Raw genomic sequence first — 23,859 nt, 5'->3', positions numbered from 1 at the left:
GTGTGTGTGAGTGGTCCTCGGGGTTGCATGCAGGGACACTTTACTTCTAACCTACACCTTCAGCCCTATTTTATTTTATAGTTTGAAAAAGGGTCTAAGTTGCTCAGAACCTCATTAAGTTGTGAGGCTGTTCTTGAACCTGTGGTCCTCCTCTCTCAGTGCTGGGACTGCAGTTGTGTGTGCTACTATGCTTGGTCACACCCAGTTAAATTTAAAAAGTTGGTCCAAGAGCTGTTATTCACACTAAAGGCAAGTTACTCTAAAATATTCTAAAGTAGCAGTAGCCCTGACTAAAGCAAAGTGGATTATAGTCCCGTGAAGAATAGCTAGAAATGAAGCCTAAGAAAGGCCTCCACTCACAGAGCAGACGGCTCTGTCTCCAGGCGAGCGTCTGCAGCCGTCTTTTCAGGAGAGGGTTACCTACCTGCGATGGCCTGGACAGCCACACGCAGAAATCCCCGCACTTCCCCCTTCTCGCTGACGATGGCCACCCTGTGGATCAGGGGCACAGGATACAGCAGATTGCTCAGGTACACAAATGCCCTAGAGGGAGACCAGGAGACGAACATCAGCGTGCCACAGAGGCCAGGTGGGCCTGCACTCACCCAGCATTCGCCCCAGGCTTCTTGGTCGGCCCTCTGCACCTGCCTACAGCTGCCTTTTTAGCCCAGATAATACATGAGATGAACGGAAATGCTGGGCACCGCAGCTGACACCAAAATGTGCTCTCTAAAAACAGGGCTGTAGGTAGAAGAGTAACAATTGGAAGTAGACTTGACTTCAAGACACTGTTGGGAAGAGGAGCCCGCCTAGGAGCTGGACATTCAAACATAGGAAATTTCCAAGAGGTTTAAATGTTCCCAATAGACAAAACAGAAATCGAGAAAAAGGCTGGGAAATATGACTGAAATACAGTTAATGACTCTAACGTGGACTCCCCGGCACAGCATCAGGGGCCTCTGTTTTTGCACTCAGGCAGGGTGAGTGACAGGCGAGGGAGGCAGGCGTGTGGGCAAGCAGGCTGTGCAGCCAGAGATCCCCGAGGACCGAGCTCTCGGGAGACTACTGGGCATCCAGGGGAGTGCTATGGAGGAGGAAAAGCTGGTCCTATGGGTTTACTTTTCTATAAACTCTAAGTCAGGAATCATAAATAAAAGGCAAGCTATAGTTCTAACAGTTTATATTTCAAACAACTGGCAAAGTCATATCACATTTGCACATTTTTCTCCTCTAGTTTTTAGCTTTTGAGTTTTTTTTTTTTTTAACACAGTAAAACTCATTCTAATGAACAGGAGGGAAATAGAATCTAGTTCCTACTGTTACTCCTGTCTTCCCACTTGGTATATGCTGATCTTTGAACAGAAGACAAATGACAAAGAGAAAACACTTGTAGCAGGAGATCAAACAGCAAAACACAACCGGGGTCTGTCAGCTGCTTTTCCTGCCCTCGCATTTAATTTGAGAGAGAGAGAGACAGACAGACAGACAGACAGACATGAAGGAGTGGACACTGGGGATTTCAACTAAAAAAATGAAAACAACTCTGAAAATAGACAAAATACATCACAGAAAATAAATGTTCATGAGAGTTTAAGACCATAAATGAAATGTGAATGGAAAAGTAAAACAAAAACTGCAAGTGAACATCAATCACAGCACGATGTCGCCTTCCCTTTCAGTCTGCTCCGAGGCGGGGAGAGGGCAATGAGGAGGCGGATGCTGACGCTTTGCTGCGCAAAAATTTACAAGTGAAAATGTCATCTAGAAGGCTTCCAAACAAGACCACCAAGTACCAACCACTCTGACCGAGTTAGAAGACTAAGAATTTGGCACACTCTCCTCTGCTGGGGCATCCGGCCAGACGCCAGCCTGGCCCTGGAGCCCTCCCTGCACTCACTGCCACCTGGGCCTGGAGTCCTCCCTGCACTCACTGCCACCTGGGCCTGGAGTCCTCCCTGCACTCACTGATGCCAGCCTGGCCCTGGAGTCCTCCCTGCACTCACTGCCACCTGGGCCTGGGGTCCTCCCTGCACTCACTGATGCCAGCCTGGCCCTGGAGCCCTCCCTGCACTCACTGCCACCTGGGCCTGGAGTCCTCCCTGCACTCACTGCCACCTGGGCCTGGAGTCCTCCCTGCACTCACTGCCACCTGGGCCTGGAGCCCTCCCTGCACTCACTGATGCCAGCCTGGCCCTGGAGCCCTCCCTGCACTCACTGCCACCTGGGCCTGGAGTCCTCCCTGCACTCACTGCCACCTGGGCCTGGGGTCCTCCCTGCACTCACTGATGCCAGCCTGGCCCTGGAGCCCTCCCTGCACTCACTGCCACCTGGGCCTGGCACACCACAGCCTCAGGTCTCGCTGGCACTGCTCTCTCATGACAGCCCCACGCTCTCTATGTCTGAGCAGTGTACACAGGTCTTTCAGCACAGCTGTAACTTACGTGTGTGATTATTTACTTAATGCCTGTCATCCACCAGGCTGTACATGTGTGAGGACAGAAACCCTCTGTGTTTGCTCACCATGGTCTGCAGAGGGCTTGGCATCCAACAAGTGTGCTCAATATATATACATATATATGGCGAATGAACAGCTATGTGCATGAGAGAATAGGAAAGTGATCTGCCATCAATTTTACAGAAAAAAAATGAGCCAGACCAGAAGCAGAGAAGCAAAGCTGTCCAACTTTATACTAGGTTGATTTTTCAAAACCAAACTCATAATGTTTATCAACTACATAAAACATGTTTATATTTTTGTGTGTGTGGTACTAGGGATGGAACCCAGGGTTGTTCTACCTCAGAGCTACAGCCCAAAACCTATTTTATTCTTTTGTTTTTTAAACAGAGTCTCCCTAAGTTGCGGAGGCTGGCTGTGAACCTGCGAGCTCCTGTCTCAGCCTCCCAAGTGTAAGGATTACAAGCGTGCACCACCACGTGGTGCTCAGCCACATGTTAGGATTTCTAACTCTACTTAATTTGTTATCTTAAACGGGGTTATTGGCTCCTGTCCGTAATCTTAGTACTTGAGAATTGGAGACAGGAGGATCACAGGTTCGAGATCAGCCTCAGAAACTTAGCAAGACTCTCAACAACTTAAAAAGATCTCATTTCAAAATGAAAAATAAAATAGGGCTGGAGGTATAGCTCCGAGGTATAATGCCGCTGGAGTCAATCCCCAATACCACAAACAAACGAACAGGAGCCACTCTTTTTAGGAAAGCCTCTGGCATTCACAGGCCCATCACAGCAGAGGCATGCAGGAGCACACACTGGAGGTGAGAATCTCCTTCCTCTGTGGCAGGGGCTGGTCCACCTGTGGAAGCACTGAAGGCATTCGATTTTCCCATTTATTTTTGTTTTCTTTCTTGGTACTGGGGATTGAACCTAGAGGCATTCTACCTCTGAGCTACACCCCTAACCCGTTTTATTTTTGTTTTCAAACAGGATCTCCCTAGGTTGCTGAGAGTTCCACTATACTGCTGAAGGCTGTCCTTGAACCCGCGATCCATCTGTCTCAGCCTCCCAAGTACTGGGATTACAGGCATGCACTACCACATCCAGCTGACAGTTTCTTCTTCAGAAAAGAGAGTCTATAATTGTGTGGCAGGAGCAGGGCTTTTGCTCTGTGATATGCAAATGCACACTCACTAGACAGCGCCCTGACATGTTAACAGAATTCGGCCCTTAGCCAAATCAGTGCCGTATGAAAGTTCTCCTCTGAAGCTTCTTAAACTGGGATTTTTATAATTATTCTGCATTTTTAAAAGTTCTTGTACTTTGACCTAGCAGACTGAAGGAGAACAGGGAGGAAAAGGAGGGAAAGAGAAAAGATGTTAGCAGAAAGTTCTGTGAAGTTACATTAGAAAAAGAAACAAATTTGTCAACACAAAAGTTAAAATCAGCATAATGATGATGATACAGAATGAACATCAGTTAGGTTCTCGGAGAAGTCCCAGAACCTCATCTCCTGCCCCCTCCCGCTCAACCCAGAGAGGAGCTCGCATCCTGCACATTCACCCCGCGTTATAAAAGATGGTCCATCCCACCCCAGCATGCCATAGAGAACAGCTAAAGGGACAAGCTCTTTTATCTCCATATCACGACTCAGCAGTGGCGCCATGGCCGAGAAATGAGCCTACGGATGGAGCTTCCTATGAAAAAGAGCAACTTTACAAGTGAAAATAATGTAATTATGTGCCAATAGGGGAAGTCCAATCCTATGACTCACAAAAAGAGGAAAGAAGTTGCTCCTCTTACATGCTCAATGACCAGCAGCCAACTGGTTGAACTGCAGCCATCCCTTTTACTCACGGAGGACAGCTAAGAGGAAAACGAGAGCTGACCTTCATTTTACTGAACGCTCTTGACTTCATGTCCTCCCATATCTTTCTTTTCTTTTCCTTCTTTCGTTCTGGGGTTTGAACTCAGGGCCTTGAGCATGCTAACGCACTCCTCTCCGGTGACATCCCCCACCCCCAGGGTCTCCTCCTGGCAAGGCAAAGGTAGTTCTAGAACCTAAAACCCAAGCAAATGGACAGGTCAATTCCTGAGCCAAAGCACCAGAATTGTGTTGTTGTTGTTGTTGTTGTACTGGGGGTGGAAATCAGGGCTTTTTCTATCTCCGGGCTATACTCCCAAAGATCCCAGTTTGCAGACAGCCTCAGCTACCTAGTGAGGCCCTCTGCGACTTAGTGAGACCGGTTTCAAAATAAAGAATAAAAAATAGGGCAGGGGGTGTAGCTCAGAGGTAGAATGCCCCTGGGTTCCATCCCTAGACTTGTCAAAAAAAAAAAAAAATCAAATTGGAGATATTTTCTATCTATATTTACACCTAATATCATACAAAAGAATAAAATAGAGAAAATAATACAAGCTGGGTGTGTTGGTACACAATCTGGGCTCAATCTCTAGTACCTAAATAAATAAATAAATAAATAAATAATAAAAACTATGGCTGGGGATGTGGCCTGGAGGTAGAAGGCCCCTGGGTTCAACCCCAGCAACACACACACACACACACACACACACACACACACACACTCAAAGATGAGAAAGACCTATCAGGCCTTTTCTAACTCAGTTTATACTTGAAAATCCAACAGGTCTCGATTTTAAGGAGCTTGTCCTAAGTGAGTGACAGGGAAGGGCGAGGACCTGGGCCCCTCCTGGCACTGGGCCAAGCCTCTCGCACCAGCTCCGGGACGCAGCCCTTGCTCGTCCCGCTGCAAGGCTGTAGAAGGTGCACACAGAGCTTTAGAAACTCCCACTACTTGTACACGCCCTTCTCAGTTTAGGACGAACGAGTCCCTCTGCAATTCCAAGTATCTACTCTAGTGATACCTGAGTAGAAAACAACTCTGGCTACATGGCCCTGCTACATTTACTATGGAAAAACTAAATTCTCAATGCCCCTCTGGCGCTGTAAAACCCAGGCACTGTCTAACCTAGAGTTCAAAGTGAGGTTTCCACCTCGTTCTAAGCTCGTCTTAGCTGGGTGTGGTGGCACATGCTTGTAATTCCACAACTTAGGAGGATCACAGGTTTGAGGCCAACCTCAGCAACTTAGTGAGACCTTGTTTCAAAATAAGGAATAAAAAATAGGGCTGGGGGGTGTGTCTCGGTGGTAGAATGTCTCAAATAGCTTTTCTTGCAAGGCATAGGAGGCCAAGACAGGAGGATCAAAGGTTCAAAGCCAGCCTCACCTCAGCAAGTAATAAGACTCATCAATCTAGTGAGACCCTGTTTCAAAAAAATAAAAATAAAATAGGGTACGGCTACAGCTTGATTGTAGAATGCCCTTGGATTAAATCTTCAGAAACCGCCCCCCCAAAAAAGCTTTTTTTCCCCTCTCTTTCCATCTTCTCTACTAGTTATGAAGCTCCTACCAGGCAGCCAATACTATTTCGGCCGTGTCCCTACTGGATCAAGAGACTCACTGTATTTTAATTTTTTAGGTAATGTATTTATCTGTTTAATAGTGATAAAATTCCCTTATTCTTATTATTTTTAATTTGTTCTTTTGTGGTACTAGGGATGGAACCCAGGGGCACTCTACCTCTGAGCTACACCCCCAGCCCTATTTTTTATTCTTTATTTGGAAACAGGGTCTCACTGAGTTGCAGAGGGCCTGACTAAGTAGCTGAGGCTGCCACTAACCACGATCCTCCAGTCTCAGCCTCCCAAATGCTGGGATGACAAGTGTGCGCCACCATGCCTGGCTAAAGGTATGTTTCATACTTGTAAACCTGGACATACTTTGTGGTTAATCCAGAGTGCTCTATTGATGAAGCTGTCATTAAATGACGTCAGCATAGATTGGGTGCTGAGAAAGACAGCAGCAACTGGGACTTGTGCATGCAGATTTCTGCATCGCCAACAGAGGGATGCACGCAGAGATCCAGACACCACGCCTGAGTTCGCTGAACTCAACACAAAGCGGTTTTATCTGGTACTAAACAAATACTCATTGTTGATGGTGCTGACGGGTGATTTTCTGAGATTCATCATTATAAAGCCTGTAGGTCAAATTCTGGAAGCAGTCAAAGACCTACAGATAGGCTCAGTAAAACTGGACACTGTATTCATTACATACAAAAATCATGAAAAAATCAAATAAAAACAGAAATACTTAGGCTGATTTTTATACCCTCCAATGGCTTTCTCGACCCACTTTAGGACCCAGCAGACTAAGGAGATGTAAAGCACCGCTGCTTCCTGAGTGTCCTTTGGCCCCTGAGTCTTGCTCCTTCAGCCTGACCGTGGGTTTACTGGGCTCTTTCTACTGCTCCCTCCATATGCTTCCTCACATTCCTTTCAAAAGGAAGCCTCTGTCCACAATACCATTTGTTGACTCTTAGCTTTAACTACTTTCTCCTTTGGGATTTCCTCCTTCAGAACAAAATTCTTGGGCTGTTTATGTTTGGGATAAGCGGCCACCCCAGTCTTCTCACACTGCCGTGTGTCACCATTAGCACCTGAGCTCGCACTCCAGCCAATGAGCATGTGCAGGGCTCCGGGTGCTGGAGGACGTGGGCTGAGTGTTACCAGGTAAACGGCTATGGCAAGATGGCCCGAGTCACACAGAGGCCTTTAGAGCAAGAGCTGGTCCCTTTTGAGCTTCTCACAATGACCTCACCAACCTTCCCACTACAATGAACCAAGGGGAGCGGTCGTAAAACGGGTCATGCCCGTCACTGAAGAGGTCTGCTCCCTCCTCCGTCCCTGCGTCAGAGCCGGTGTCATCCACGAACGCCTCATCATCAAAATCCTCCATTTCATCTTGCTGCTCGTCAGCCAGCTCAGTGATGTCGGAATCGGCCGTGGAAAAAGTGGGGGAAGGTGTGCGGTCGGCCAGGCGCTCATTCACACAGCCGTGGAAAATGGGGGAGCTAGACGCCAGGTAAGACGCCGATTAACACAGCCAGGGAGAGAGGAACACTCGGTTAAACAGGAAGCGATAGGTGCCAAGGACAGAGTCCACTGGGGGTCAACACCATCAAAGCAAACAGGAAAGCAGAAGGATAAACTAGGCATAACTCATCTGGAGCAGGAGAGAGGGAACAAGGGCAAGCTGAAAAGGGTCTACAAAAGTGGATCCTCAGAGTAAGAAAAGCAAAGGAGATCCGTGAGTAGGTATCCTAGGTAAATGCTGTGCTGTAAGACATTAATACTGGCCAGCTCCAAAGAAATCAGCATCCACTTCTTAAAGGAGCCATTCAACATTAAGGTGAAGTAAGACTTTAAAGTTTATTCAAATCCTCACATTACTTTGGAACAGAAAACAAAACAGATGAAATGGTACATGCCAAGCAGCATGTGTTTTGTTGGGTGGGATGTGTTTGACCAATTCATCTCTTAAAAAAAAAAAAAAAAGCTAGTCTACTATCGAGGGAAATGGAAAAGATTTCTACAAAAGAGTACTGCTTTAGCAACTCCTTTTTACCTTGGTTCCTTTAAAATTATCAGAGGGTTTTGTAATTAAAAAATAAGTCAAAGCTTGAAATCAGCAACCTCAAAACTCAAATTTTCCTGTTTTAAAATATATAAACCTCAAGCTAGGCGTGGTGGGGCATGCTTGTAATCCCAGCATTTGGGAGGCTGAAACAGGAGGATCTTGGTTCATGGACAGACTCGGCTACTTAGTGAGGCCCTTTGCAACTTAGTGAGACCTGGTTTCAAAAATGAAGAATAAGAAATAGAGCTGAGGGTGTATCTCAGAGGTAGAATGCCTCTGGGTTTCAACCTCAGTACCTCCAAAAAAAAAAAAAAAAATATATATATATATATTCCTCAGTGGGGCACAGTAAACAAACACCTGTAATGCCAGGCACAGTGGCGCACGCTTGTAATCCCCACACTTGGGAGGTTGAAACAGGAGGATCACACAGGTTTGAAGCCAGCCTCAGCTACTTAGTGTGGCCCTTAGCAACTTAGTGAGACCCTGTTTCCAAATAAAATATAAAATAAGTCTGGGAGTATAGCCCAGAGGTAGAAAGCCTCTGGGTTCCACCCCCAATACCACAAAATAACAACAACAACAACAACAACAACAACAAAAAAAGAACCTAAAACTAAAAAAAAAAACCCAAAAAACAAAATAGAACAAAAAAACACCTGTAATCCCAGTACTTGGGAAGCTGAGGCAGAAGGATTACAGTTTCGAGGCCAGTGTAAGCAACTTATCAAGACCCTACTCAAAGGTAGAATGCTTCTGTGTTCAATGTCCAGTAAAAAGAAAAAAAAAAAATGTTTTTATAAACCTCTAAGAAAATGACTCACCACAGCCTCACAAAAACAAATTCGGTTTTATAAAATGATAAAAATGATGTACATAAAAGAGGCTCAAGGCCAGGCGTGGTGGCTCTCGCTTGTAATCCCAGCATTTGGGAGGCTGAGACAGAAGGATCGCAGTTCGAGGACAGCCTTTGCTAATACTTAGTGAGGCCCTTTGCAACCCAGTGAGACCCCGTTTAAAAATAAAGAATAAAAAATAGAGCTAGGGGTGTAGTTTGAAGGTAGAATGTCTCTGGGTTCTATTCCCAGGACTGAAAAAAAAAAGAGGCTCAAGATGGGCATGGGGGTGCGTGCTTGTAATACCAGTACCCAGTACTCGGGAGGCTGAGACAAGAGGATCACAGGTTTGTGGCCATTCTCAGCTCCTCAGTGAGGCCCTCGACAACTTAATGAGACTCTGTTTCAAAATAAAAAATAAAATAGGGCTGGGGTTGTAGCTTGGAGGAAGAACGCCCTGGATTCCATCCCCAGTGCCACATAAAGAAGAGGCTCAAAAGAACCACCGAGGCGTACAATTCATCTTCCTCTGTCAGTGACTGAAGTGGGATGCATTGCTATGGGGGCTCCCAGATGATGGAGACTGCAGGCTGCTAATTCATACTGCAGGATATAGATATAAGTTTCCTTTTTCTTTTCAGTTTATCTTAATCAACCACAAAACATTTTATGAATATGCTGAGAGCCAGGGAAGACTGTCAAATACTCTGGTTGAAAGTTTGAAAATCAGAGCAATACGCAGCCGGGCGCGGTGGGCACGCTTGTAATCCCAGCACTAGGAAGGCTGAGACCAGAGGATCCAGGTTCGCGGACAGCCTCAGCTACTTAGCGAGGCCCTCTGCAACTCAGTGAGACCCTGTTTCAAAATAAAGAAGAAAAAGTAGGGCTGGGGGTGCAGCTCGGAGATAGAATGCCTCTGGGTTCCATCCCCAGTACTGAAAAAAAAAAGCAAAAAAAAAAAAGCAAAAAAAAAAAAAAAGCAATATGCATGTTCAATAATACTAAATGGAAATACAACAAATAATACAGTGCTTATATGTGGATAAATGGGGCTTTTCCATTGTTATTCTTTTTAAACTTCCTAAAATATCTGCTAAGGTTTGAAACAATCGAAACTTTTCATGTTTAGAAAAGAACAAAATCATCACATACCTCCCCACCAGTTTGAACCAGTGGAAGCGATCGTAGAATGGGTCGCTGCCCGTCATGGTCGCCTCCCCCTCGTCTTGGGCGCTGGAGGCCATGTCTCCGGCCCTGTCGTACATCTCACGCATCAGACCCAGCCTCTGCCTGCTCAGCAAACAGGACAACACCCGGGGGTTACAGGACTGGATCACAGTTTAGCTTTGGAAGCATCTTCCATGCACGATTTTTTTATTAAAAGAAGCTGTTCCTACAACTTAATGTTATCAAGATCCAGTGGAGGCCAAAAGCACAAAAGCCAAAATGTGCAGCATTCCAGGTCCGGCTTAGAGACACCGAAGGTAAGAAGGGCTCCCTGACCCCCACGGAGCCGACCACCTAAGGGAAACGTAGTTCGGTGGTGAGCAACAACGCAGATCTGCCAGCGTGGTGCGATGACCCCACCACACTACAGGGAAGGAAGCTGGTTGTAATGTCCCTGTTTACTACTGATCATCATGAGGTCGAAAACAGAAAGCAGAAGTGATTCCTAGATATGAGACAAAAATGCCATGGATTTGGAACAGTTAAAGTTTAAGAGGCTCAGCCGGGAGTGGTGGTGCACGCTTGTAATCCCAGCATTTGGGAAGCTGAGACAGGAGTTTCGCGGTTCACAGACAGCCTCAGCTACTTAGTAAGGCCCTCCACAACTTGAGACCCTGTTTGAAAAAAAATAAAGGATAAAAAATAGGGCTGAGGGTATAGCTGGGAGGTAGAAAGTCCATGGGTTCCATCCCCAGTATTGCAAAAAAAAAAAAAAAAAGAAAAAAATTGAGGAGTAAGATTAATTCACTTGGAAGAAGATTGATGACTGAGCCAGGTGTGGTGGCACACACTTGTAATCTCATCATTTGGGAGGCTAAGACAGGAGGATCACAGTTCTCAGCCAGCCTCAGCTACTTAGTGAGGCCCTCCGCAACTCAGTGAGAAGCTGTTTCAAAATAAAGGATAAAGTCGAGCATGGTGGCGCGCACGCTTGTAATCCTCGCACTTGGGAGGCAGAGATAAGAGGATTGCGCAGGTTTGAAGCCAGCCTCACTGACTTAAGAGACCCTGTTTCCAAATAATATATAAAAAATAGGTCTGGGAGTGTAGCCCTGGAGTAGAAGGGTTCCCCCTCCAAAAAAAAAAAAAAAAAGGATAAAAAATGCCACCATGGTGGCACACACTTGTAATTCCAGCATTCAGGAGGCTAAGACAGGAGGATCGCGGTCCACAGCCAGCCTTAGCTACTTAGTGAGGCCCTCTGCAACTCAGTGAGACCCAGTTTCAAAATAAAGAATAAAAAATATGCCAGGAGGTGTGGCTCGGAGGTCAAATGCCCCTGAGTTCCATCCCCAGACCCGCAATAAAAAAAAAAAAGGGTCGGGAGTGTAGCATGTAGGTAGAACACCCCTGGGCTCCATCCCCAGTACTGGAAAAAAAAAAAAAAAAAAGAAGCTGGATGAATGGCAATATCTCTGGCTAGCAACAGAACTTGATAGCACAGAAAACAAAACAAAACAACTATCCAGGTAGAAGCCTAGTCCTCAGAAGGCTGAGACAGGAGGACCACAGGTTTAAGGTTGGCCTCAGCAACATCATGAGACCCTGTTTCAATTAAAAAATTAAAAAAAAAAAAGGTTTTCTGAAGGCCGGGCAGTACACACCTGCAGTTCCAGTACTTGGAGGCTGAGACAGGAGGACCACAGGTTCAAGATCAGACTCAGCAACTTAGTGAGACACTCAGAAACCTAAGCAAGACCCTGTTTCAAAACAAAAAGTAAAAAAAGTCTAGGGACATAGCTGACAGGTATAATACTCCTGGGCTCCATCCCAATGTGGGGGGGGGGGTGGCAGGATGAAGGAAGAAAGAAAGCAACCAATGAACCCACCAGGTATATCCTCAGACAGAAGAAACCTACTTCCCATGAGATAACCCACTTCAGCAATTAATAGTTATCTCTAAGTACAGCTATCAGCTTTTACAAAGCTGCTCATACTTGAGTTTCTCCAAAGACCAGTAATGTGTTGCTCCATTCTTCAGGTCCTGGACTTCCACAGCCACCACCGTACGTGGGAAAGGCCTGTCCTCATGCGATTTCTCCATCTCGGAGGGAAGTAGTTCAGGAGGCAGAGGGGAGTACAGCGTGTCGGTCAGCAGGACAAACTGAAACTGCACCTGAGGGAAAAAATAAGCCATTGGCAAACGTGGAAACCAGTAAGTTTTCAGCAGGTCAGTCCAGTGCGAAATAGGTCAAACAGGTTGTAGCCAAAAACATAAAGGACATCTATTGTTTTTTTGGTTTTTTTTGCGGGGCCGGGGATGGAACCCAGGGGTATTCGACCTCCAAGCTACATCCCCTGCCCTATTTTTTATTCTTTGTTTTCTAACTGGGTCTCACTGAGTTGCAGAGGGCCTCACTAAGTAGCTGAGGCTGTCCGCGAACTGCGATCCTGTGGTCTCAGCCTCCCGAATGCTGGGATCACAAGTGTGCGCCACCACGCCCGGCTAAGGACATCTATTTTAAAAATAATAACAACCGCCGGGCGTGGTGGCGCACGCTTGTAATCCCCGCGCTTGGGAGGCGGAGACAGGAGGATCGCGCAGGTTCGAAGTCAGCCGCGCTGGCTTAAGAGACCCTGTTTCCAAAAATAAAAAATAGGTCTGGGAGTGTAGCCCGGAGGTAGAAGGGCTTCCAGGAACCCCAGTACCACCAAAAAAATAAAAAAATAAAAAAATAAAAATAAAAATAATAACAACAATGCAATCGTAATGATAATAATAATTATTATTATTTTGGCACCAGGGATTGGATTCAGGGACATTCTGCCTCTGAGCCCTTTTTATTTTTGTGGTACTGAGTACTGAACTTAAAAACATCCAGCATCTGAGCTACATTCCCCAGTCCTATTTTTATGTTACATTCTGAAACATAAGGTTGCCGAGGCTGGCGGTGCACCTGTGCTCCTCCTGGCTCAGCCTCCCCAGTCCTAGGATGACAGGTGCGCCACGCGCGGGGCTCAGGCACTACTTTTAGCGCTGTATATGCATTCACTCTTTGCTCCCTCCTGAGATCCCTTGCTATCAGGCACACTGCTAATCACATTTGCAGATGAGGGATGGAGGCACAGGCTCTTAGGTGAACGCCACTCGGGAAGCTGGGAGTGCGCCTGCCTTGGTCCACTGCACAGTACTGTCTTTCAGACAGCTCCCTTCTCAGAAGCAAATTAGTGCAAAGGTACAAAGAACTTAGAGGTACGTGTGTGTGTGTGTGTGTGTGTGTTACTAGGGAGTAAACCCACGAGCATTCTTCTTTTGAGCTATATCCACAGCACCCCCTTTTTTTTTATTTTGAAACAGAGTCTCACTAGTCTACCAAGAGTCTCACTACATTGCTGAGGCTTGCCGCAAACCTGTGATCCTCCTGCCTCAGCCTCCTACGTACTGGGATTATAGGTGTGCGCCACCACACCCAGTGGTACAAACTAAATTTTTTTTTTTTTTTTTGGGTGGTACTGGGGTTCCTGGAAGCCCTTCTACCTCCGGGCTACACTCCCAGACCTATTTTATATTTTGAAACAGGGTCTCATAAGCCAGCGCGGCTGGCTTCGAACCTGCACGATCCTCCTGTTTCCGCCTCCCAAGCCCAGGGATTACAAGCGTGCGCCACCACGCCTGGCAAAAACTAAATTTTAAGATGCCTGTAATCCCAGTACTTGGGAAGCTGAGGCAGGAGGGTCCTGGGTTCAAAGACAGCCTCAGAAAGTAGAGAGACTCTCATCAACGTAGGGAGACCCTATTTTAAACATAAAAATAAAATAGGGTGGAGGATGTATCTCAGAAGTAGAATGCCTCTGGGTTCAATCCCCGGAACCAAAAACAAAAAGTAAAACAAAACAAAAAAACTCACTGAATTTCAGAATGTTGAGATTATCAGAAATCCAAAAAAAGCATTTTTCTAATAATGTGTTTCTTCAGCCATGGTCAAAATTACAGTCTCATTTGTAAGTTGAGCTAGAAAAAAAAAATCTACTTTTAAAAATTTTAAAGCCGGGCGTGGTGGCGCACGCTTGTAATCCCCGCGCTTGGGAGGCAGAGACAGGAGGATCGCGCAGGTTCGAAGCCAGCCTCAGCTGGTTTAAGAGACCCTGTTTCCAAATAAAATATAAAATAGGTCTGGGAGTGTAGTCCGGAGGTAGAAGGGTTTCCAGGAACCCCAGTACCACCACCAAAAAAAAAAGAAAAATTTTTAGCCAGGCCTGGTGACACGTGCTTGTAATCCCGTGGCAGGCTGACACAGAAATACAGCAGGTTCGCAGCCAGCCTCAGCTACATAGGGAGGCCCTCCCCAACTTAGTGAGATCCTGTTTTAAAATAAAGAATAAAAAATGGGGCAGTGTATAGCTCCGAGTTAGAATGAATGCCTCTGGGTTCAATTCCCAGTACTGCAAGGACAAAAACATCTCTTTTTTATTTAGTCAAGTGGGGCACGGTGGCGCATGTTTGTAATCTCAGTACTGGAGAAGCTGAGACAAGGAGGATCACAGGTTTGCCGTCAACCTCAGCAACTCTGTGAAACCCTCCGCAATTTACCGAGACCCTAGTTCAAAATAAAAGAATAAAATAGGGCCGAGGGTACAGCTAAGAGACAGAATCCACTTAAGGTTCCACCCCCAGTAGCCCCCCCCCCAATATTTTAGTAAAAAATTAACTGGTATCTACTAGGGTATCGGTACATATACTGAACAGAGACATGTCGAGCGCTGCTTCAGAGCGTGAGTCAGCAGAGCCCCCAGCAGAAGGTCAGTTCCAGGGCAGTCCCTGCCAGGCTCAGCTGTGCCTCCGGGTCAACCCTGAGCTCGGCACCCTCGTACCTTCTTCTTCAGCTCCACGCTGATGGCGTTGGCCTCCTTCAGGTACACGGCATTGCCCCACAGTAAGTCCCTTAATGAAGTAAACTGGTGAGACTTCCATTTCCGGAAGGCCCACTGCGCCAACTCGAACTCATGCTGTGTCCAAGGAACTGGAAGAACAAAGAAAACACTTTTGATGGTGTCTCGCAGCTCAACTAAATTACACTTCTCCTCTACCTTATCCAGTTTATCATGTTATATTCTAGTTTCTCTCCATCTACTTGGTTTTTTTTCTTTGTAGCAAAGTTTGCTAAATTCTGTTCAAATGATAAAAGCAGTGTATGTATTTCAGAAAACCTAAAAAATCCTTATTGGATGATGCTTTTTAAAAAGGTTTGTTTTTTTTTTTTTTGTGGTACTGGGGATGGAACCCTTCTACCTCCGGGCTCTGGGCTATACTCACAGACCTATTTTATATTTTATTTGGAAACAGGGTCTTGCTGGCTTCGAACCTACATGATCCTCCTGTCTCCGCTAAAAGGTATAATTCTAATAATAATTTTTTAAAAGTCCCTGATCCCTGGTATGTTATATAATTTCACATATTTCTTTATCCTTTCTACTATTAAAATGAGTCCTGTTTATTTATTTGTTTATTTATTTTGGTGGCGCTAGGGATAGAACCCAGGGATATTCTACCTCTGAGCTACATCTCCCAGTACTGAGGCAGGGTCTTAGTAAGCTGCAGAAGGCCTTGTAAAGTTGCTGAGGCTGGCTACAAAGCTATGATCCTCCTGTCTCAGATTTCCAAGTACTGAGATTACAGGTGTGTGCCACACGCCCAAGCTAAAAGGGTTATATTTTATTTAGATATTTAAAAATAAAGGATTTAGTACCTAATTTAAGAGTTCCTTCAAAGTTAATTTCAATTCTTGACAGTTCTGAGAGGCTGGGTAGAGGTATAAGGAGCGATGAATGTTCATGACTTAAGACAATAGCTAACAATGAAAGACCTAACTCCTGAGAAAGCGTAATGGGCAGGTACACTGAGCAACGTGACTGGAAATAGTGCTAGCGATGGTTTGAAGTGTGCTGATACACACCAAAATCCTCAACGGGGAGTCTCTGATATGAACCAGAAAACTGAACAGGCGATCCTAACAATGTTTGAGCTGGGTCGGGAGGGGAGCTTTGCTTGGTACTAGTGACTGAGTCCAGGGGTGTTTTGCCTCGGAGCTACATCCCAGCTCTTTATTTTTTACTTTGAACCTGAGTCTTGTCTTGCTCAGTTGCTGAGGCTGGCTGCGAACTTGCAATCCTCCTGTCTCAGCCTCCCAAGTACTGGGATTGCAAGCATGCAACACCATGCCTAGCTAACCTCTCTTTACCTGAAACAAATATATGAACTTCATCCGTAGAGTAATATGAAGCAACATATGTAAAGTTCCCAAAAGAGTCATAGAAAGACTGAACTCGGAAACCTTGTGAAGATCTGCGGTCCCACCTCTACTTCATCGCTAGAGCCTGCATCCTCAGCACTGAGCACCTTTTAAATGTTTAAATGGTCCTAAATCTGGCTCAGTACACGGTCAGGGAACTGAGGAACCCAGTTCTGGTAAGAGATGGGGGGGGGGGGGTTGCTAATACAGATCCAGGATGCACAGGCCAGCTTTGCTCTGCAGTTGTCACCTTCTTCCTCCTCCTCCTCCTCCTCCGTGGTCTCTGCAGCCAGGGATCGGGTTTCGACTTGCTTCTGCAAGGCCTGCAATTTACTCTCATAGTCCTGAATGAAAAGAAAGGAGATGACATATAGGAGAAGGCGGAAGCAAGAAGGAAAGGAAAGACACTCAAGGAACATCAGGGAAGGAGAGAAAGTGAGGGGCCGAGGAACAGAAGAGACAGACACGTGCAGAAGTTTGGGGGATGACAAAACACAAGACAGTTGATAAAAGATGTTTTTAACTGCAATGTCTCTATACTTTATTTGGGCTTGTGGTAGGGAAAAGGAGGGACTCTGAGGGCATGTATCCCTTGTATGTTCTAATACACTTAATAGCTTGTAGTACAATAAGGAATTCCAGAGAAACACAGTATTAGAAAACGTTACATTCACCAGTATTGGCAAAGCCCCATTTATCTGTCTGAAAGGCTGAAAATTAAGATGGCAAAGCCAGGCGTGGTGGCGCTCGCTTGTAATCCCAGCATTCGGGAGGCTGAGACCTGGAGGATCGCGGTTCGCGGACAGCCTCAGCTACTTAGTGAGGCCCTCCGCAATTCAGTGAGACCCGGTTTCAAAATAATAAAAAAATTGGGCAGGGGGTGTAGCTCAGAGGTCAAATGCCTCTGGGTTCCATCCCCAGACCCGCAAAAAAAAAAAAAAAAAAAAGCTACTTTAATATAAAATCAACTCGTATAATACAAATCAGATGTCCTTCTTTTCTACATCTATCCCATGCATTTTCTTTCCCCTTTCCTCCTGCAATCCTAAAAAGCCAACCTAGGCTCCTCCTGTCTCAACCTATCAAGTAATAGGATGACAGGCATGGGCTACAACGTCGGCTACTCCATGCATTTTCAATAAGAGCAGTATCACCTTTAAGAGGGCAAAAATGGTTCTTGGATGATGAGAAGAATCTTGTCTCTATTTATAAAGCACAAACGCACATGCAGTACATAAACAAAGTGTTATGAAGTATTCAAATTGCATGATGGGAAGAGATTCGGGGGAAACTGTCTAATAAAAAAGGTTCCTTGAGAAATTAATGAGAAAAAAAAACCCAAACTCTGAATTTCAATGAAAATAAAACAAGTGGGGTTAAGAAAGAAACCCTTCACTTGTACTCTGTGTACACCAGGTCAGAGTGCACACAGAGTATGTCAATGTCTGGCCGCTTCCCCGGGAGCGACCCAATCACAGGCTGTCGTGAGACAGAGGTGCACTGCGCTGCCAAACAGAGCGCTCCAAGGAACATGAATATTCCCCAAGGCTCCAGTCATTCAGAGTCTTACAAAGGAAGCTTTCTCTTCAGTGGGGTTGGTAATGACCAAGACCAAGATGCTAATGACACAGCATTGTTAGACATCTAAACGCACCTTTTGGGAGATAGTGTTGAAAACAAAAAGGAAAGGAAGGAAAAGAAGGGGAAGAAAGTATGGATGGGAGGGAGGGCGGGTGGATGAATGGATGGATGCATGGATGGATGGATGGATGCATGGATGTGGGTTGTGATCCTGGCACCTGTTCTTACTATCCTTATAATTCTAGAAAGTTAAGTCTACTCTAAACTTCACTTTCTTGATCTTAAAATGAAGATATTCACATTTGACCTGTCTACCACACACAATTGTAGGAAGGACCAACAAATGGGCCATCTAACCATCATCTGGAAGTCCCCCCACATGGCAACACAGTACCCACTTACAATGTTTTAAAGAAGTTTATTTTCTAAGCATACTATGCACCCAAATCTTTATTTCTAAATATATCACTCCTCGCTAAAAGAAATTAGGGATCCCTGAAAAATAGAAGATTCCAGGTTTGGAGTAATGAAAGCTTAAGGTAAACCTGGAATCTTTTGTGACAAAAAAAAAAAAAAAAGATGAATAGGTTTAATGAAAGACTCCTGGGCCGTTCAAGAGAAAGATGCGAGATCTCGCTGGCCAATAAATCACAGTAAGGCCACAAAAGTACTAGTGCACTGTGTGCAGAAAGAATCCACTGAGTCTAACACTGAATACTAATACTGGAAGGAGGGGGGAGTGGAAAGTTGTTCTTAAATAAAAAAGGCCAGCTAATAAATACAGAACAACAACTAAAAAAAATCACTATCCTGCAATGTGAGACGTGGTAACTGAATCAGGCAAAAGTCATGAAGAAACTCTAAAACAATAGACTGAGAGGTGAATGGATGGGAAACAAAAGTCACACACTCCACTCCCAGGTTCCTATTATGAATAAGGGAAACATACTCAAAGTGAGGAGCGACGGAGGAGGACAATGCATTAACCAACTATGCATGCATGTATGTGGTGGTGCCGGGGATTGAACCCAGGGGCATTCTTCTCTGTACTGCACCTCCGGTTTTTATTTTTAGGTATTGAGGATTGAACCCATGGGTGTTCTACCTTCAAGTTATATTCCCAGCCCTATTTAAAAAAAAAAAAAAAAAAAACAAGGTCTCAGCCGGGCGTGGTGGCACACACTTGTAATCCCAGCATTCGGGAGGCTTTGTGGTTCACGGACCACAAGACCGGAGGGTTGTGGTTCACGGACAGCCTTGGCTACTTAATGAGGTCCTTCGCAACTCAGTGAGACCCTGTTTCAAAATAAAGAACAAAAAAATTGGGCAGGGGGTGTAGCTCGGAGGTCAAATGCCTCTGGGTTCCAGCCCCAGACCTACAACAAAACAAAATACAAGAAAACACAACAAAACAAAACAAACAAGGTCTCACTAAGTTGTGGAGGACCTACTAAATTGTGGGGTTGGCAACAATTTGAGATCTTCCCATTTCAGCCTTCCAAAATTCCGATATTACAAGCTAGCGTCACCATGCCCGCTTATTTGTTATTTTAAAACAAGCTCTTGCTGGTCGTGGAAGCTGTTTTGAGCCTGCCCTCTTTGCCTCCGCCTCCCACGGACTGGGATCAAGGTACACGCTACTGCACCCAGAAGGGAAAGTACTGTATTTGGTTTCCATAGCAACTTCCCAACTGCTATACTTGGCTCTGAATTTGCCTTCCTTAAACCCATTCACTATACTTTGGCCATAGTAAACTTTCTAAAAGGCAAAACTAATAAAGCAATTGTATGTATGTATGGTACTGGAGATCCACTGAACTACATTCCCCACCTCTTTCATTGTATTTTATTTTGAGACAGGGGTCTTGCTGTCTCAAATTGAGGCTGGCCTTGAACTTGTAAGCTTGCCTCAGTCTCCTCAATCACTGGGATTATAGGCACGCACCACCACACGGACACAATCTCCCCGTTAAAACCATGTGGTAGCTTCTCATCACACCTACGACAAAGTCCAACTCCACGGCACTCCCCAGTCTAGTCCACAGCTCATCCAGCAACCCCAGGTTCCACATCTTGCCCTCCCACATTCACATCCGATGTTCTGACCTCCCAGGTCACTTACAGATCCTGGCCTGACCTGCTTCTTTCCGGCCCCTCTTACTCTTCACCTGAATAAAGACATTCCCAGTTTGTACTTTAGGATTTTGCTATTGGCCCAGGGTTGCCCCTCTCCAAAACTTCCGTCTACTCTGCCCTCTGGGCTCCACTCTCCCTGTGTATACAACCGTCAACACACACATCAGTTTGCCTTAGAATCATCTCTGTCCCTCTAGAAACGGTCTTGGAAACTCTCTACCAGTTTCTCCCACAGTAGAGAAACTTTACAGAGTGCCTCCTGAAGGGAAACGGTACGAGGTGGGATGAGGCCAGTTCAAGCACAACTTCCCTGAAGCTCAACATTTCTTATTAAAAACGCATGCAAGCTGGGCGTGGTGGTGCACACTTGTAATCCCAGTACTTGGGAGGCTCAAACAGGAGGATCCAGGTTTGAGGCCAGCTTTAGAAACTTGTGAGGCCCTCTGCAACTTAGCAAGACCCTGTTTCAAAATAAAGAATAAAAAAATTGGGCCAGGGGTATAGCTTAGAGGTAGAACACCCCTGGGTTCAATCCTCAGTACCGCAAAAACAAAAGCAAAACAAAAAACAAGAAAAAGGCCACGTACGCAAATGATGTATTCTACTCCATAGCGCATGACTGGGTTGTTTCTAATATAAAAAAGGGCAGGCCTAAATTTTTAACAAGACTAATGTCCCATCAAAGAAAAATTTCAGCTTTGCTCAACTGTCTCTCTAGCATACCAGGAATAAATGGGTGGGGAAAACAGAGATGGAAGGGGAGAAGGAAAGCCCAACAGAGTTATACAAAGTTTTAAAGAAATCCAGTTTCTATCCACATAAAGGGAAGGATACCTACTTCATTTAAAAGAACTTCAGATCGTGACTATGTAACAGAAATATAGTTTAATGTAAACTCAAAAAATTCAAAAGTGAAATTCCTATTCGTTTCCTATGAGAGTTGAGAAATGTAGCCTAAAATAAGATTTAAAAGATTCCATGTAAGACAAAACTTTGTTAGGAGAACAGGACAGAAAATACAAAAGCTTTGAAATAATCAAGTGCATATGGAAATATTTAAAAGGAGATTAGGTACACAACTACCTTCAAACAAGACCAGGCTTAATCAGCATCGCACCTGTGCCACTGTTTCCTCCTCCCACACAGACAGAAATCACACTCTTGAAGGAAAACTTCAACTTTTATTGACTGAGGACTTTATTTTTTAACATTACAAACTAACTCCCCCTTTCTGAAAAGGCAGGTCTTACACTCAAACACAATTTTCAAGGATTGCTTTGTTTAGGAAATTGAGGGGAAATCCACAGTTCATGAACAAGAAGACTCACAACTTCTCTTTACAGTAATAATGGGAGGAAAATCAATACATTTCACAGCCAGAAGCAGTCCTCGCCATACCTAGAGCAGAGCGTAAAGTCTGGGACAGGCGGCAGGAACGAGACAATTGTAAAAATTATTTATACCATTTTGGCTCTGACAATATAGAACAAATGCTTGCATTGTATTGTCCCTAAGAAGGGTTCTTCACGAAGGTACACCAGGACACAGGCAGCGTCCCTGCCTCCCAGTCCTGCATACAAATCACACATCACACAAACAGGCAAATCTACAAAGACCAGTAAGGCGGGGCACAGCAGCTGACTGCGCAGTCTACACAGCTTCCTGCGGTCTGACAGCATTTAACGCAGACGTTGGTATGACAAACTCAAGTGCTTGCTTTATTTTTTAGCATTAATCTGCACCAAAAGCACAAAAGGTCACTTCAAGTCACTTCAGTGTAATAAACAATTCCCATTCATGGCATTATCAGTGAAAAGAGAAACAATTCACTGTGCTAGAAGGAACCAGAAGCAAGAATAAAGGAAACACCCTTTGGTTTAGATTTATTAAACAGATAGTCTGACTCTCCAAGGAATAGTGTGTGTGTGTGTGTGTGTGTGTGTGTGTGTGTGTGTGTGTGTGTGTGTGTTACAGGGGACTGATCCCAGGGGCCTTCTACCTCTGAGCTACACCCCCAGCCCTATTTTATTTTTCACTTTGAATCAGGGTCTCACCAAGTTGCAGAGGGCCTCACTGAGTTGCTGAGGCTGGCCACAAACCTAGGATCCTCCTGTCTCAGCCTCCCAGGTGCCGGAATTACAGGCATGCGCCACCACACCCGGTATATAAAGTTGTTTTCTGAGATGAGCATCTGCTCTGAAACGCATGAGGGGATATCTATAGCAGTCAATCCAACTTTGTTCCTTTCTTTCTGGTTGTCTGTGAAATTAAGGGCGCCTTTAGATATTCAGACATCTCAGCATCACCTAGTCGGCAGAGGGAGCACAGGCGCAAACCTCTGGAATATCGCTGTGGGTGTAGTCCTAAAATATCACAAAGCTCTCCACCGCAGTGCCGCCTGGTCGCCAGTGGAGAGCACCTCACTCCAGCGCTCTGTGGAGGAGGTGCCTTTCCATAATGAGACTAACAGGCAGCAACAAGACGAGGATGGATTGTGCCTGGCTGTGTTACCACGTGTGTGTGGTACTGGGGGTACCCAGGGGCTTTTCTACCTCCGGGCTGTACTCCCAAACCTATTTTATATTTTAGTTTGGAAACAGAGTCTCACTAAGTTGCTGAGAGCCTCACTAAGTAGCTAAGGCTGGCTTCGAACCTGTGGGGTCCTCCCGTCTCAGCCTCCCAAGTGCGGGGATTACAAGCGTGCGCCACCACGCCCGGCTGAGAGCCTGTCTTTAGTACTAGAGTCGAAATCTGTTATTTTTAAGATTAGAAAATATTTCTTTTTTGGCAAGAAAGTAGTTGTCAGCATAATTATCTCTCAAGAGGAATAAAGAAGGACAAGTGGGGACGACATAAGATGCGTTGAGTGAACGGCCTGAAGTAGTCAAGTGCGCCCCAACCAGTGGCAAAGGAGACGCGTCTAGAAATCGACACACTGCTCGTCATCCACCACGGCTCGGCTGCCATGAAACCTCCGCTCAGGATGAGAACTACTCTAGCTATGGAAACAAAATATTCCCCAAAAGTTTTCCTTTTTAAGGAAAATAAAAGTTACCTGGAAGCAAGATTCTGTGCATTAAGAAAGCATTTTCTTAGAATGCAAGAAAAAAATACTACAATTAAAAATAATGTGTTCTAATAAAGCATAGTGCCCACGCACAAAGGGAGAAAAAAACAAAAACAAAAGAAAACATAACCACACAAGCGCAATCTTGAAGGCTTCTTCGAATGCCATTTGCTAACTCAGCTGCAAGTTCTCCCACCGTCTGGAAGACAAGTGTTTGACAGATGACAGGTGTGGCAGGACTCTCCACACTGGGAAGCTGGGTGATCTCTGGCTCTTCACAGTGCCCCTTGGAGAAGTTTCTGACAAGTTCAAAGTGGAGAAAACTATTCTTTTCTTCCCATTACTATCCATCTTTTTTTTTTTTAAGTGGACCATCCAGTGAGACACACTGAGACCACAAAACAACACAATGAGGTATTCATACAACAAATGTTCATCAGGACTTCGTGTTTCTTGCTTGAGGATCTGCAAGCAGTGCTACTGTGGCCAAAGAATAGTTCATTATATGTCATCTCCTTTTTTTCAGACTGAACCAAAGTTAACTTTTATTTCATCGAGGACGGTTAAAGGCAACAAAGAGGTGCAGCAACAGAGTTACGTGCCGCAGCCTTCTCCCACCAATCTCCTCACAAACTTATATACACTGTTCAAAGCACTCAAGGTTTTTATTGGCACGGCACATCTTGGTGAGGAGATCAGTGTGTGTGTGTGTGTGTGTGTGTGTGTGTGTGTGTGTGTGTGTGTGTGTGTCTAAAATGGAGGAGAAATGATATATTACGTATCAAAATGTAACCAGTGGCTCACATCTGTAATCCCAGTATTTGGGAG

General features: G+C 45.2%; 1 protein-coding gene across 2 annotated transcripts in view; it reads right to left on the bottom strand.

Annotated features, from left to right (window-relative positions):
• KIF1B (kinesin family member 1B) overlaps window positions 1-23,859 on the bottom strand; it is a gene marked incomplete at both ends in the record, with an annotated part of 150,533 nt that overhangs the window by 44,916 nt on the left and 81,758 nt on the right. For both annotated transcript variants that reach the window (XM_080692231.1, XM_080692232.1), the window contains 6 exons: window positions 425-543; window positions 7,140-7,388; window positions 9,943-10,080; window positions 11,955-12,133; window positions 14,830-14,978; window positions 16,498-16,591. In XM_080692231.1, the coding sequence (XP_080548357.1) occupies window positions 425-543; window positions 7,140-7,388; window positions 9,943-10,080; window positions 11,955-12,133; window positions 14,830-14,978; window positions 16,498-16,591 (928 nt within the window). The remainder of the gene's footprint in view (window positions 1-424; window positions 544-7,139; window positions 7,389-9,942; window positions 10,081-11,954; window positions 12,134-14,829; window positions 14,979-16,497; window positions 16,592-23,859) is intronic.

The sequence above is a fragment of the Muscardinus avellanarius genome, assembly GCF_963383645.1.
Source record: "Muscardinus avellanarius genome assembly, chromosome: 3".
Classification (NCBI taxonomy): Eukaryota; Metazoa; Chordata; class Mammalia; order Rodentia; family Gliridae; genus Muscardinus; species Muscardinus avellanarius.
This window is presented reverse-complemented; position numbering and strand designations above follow the sequence as displayed.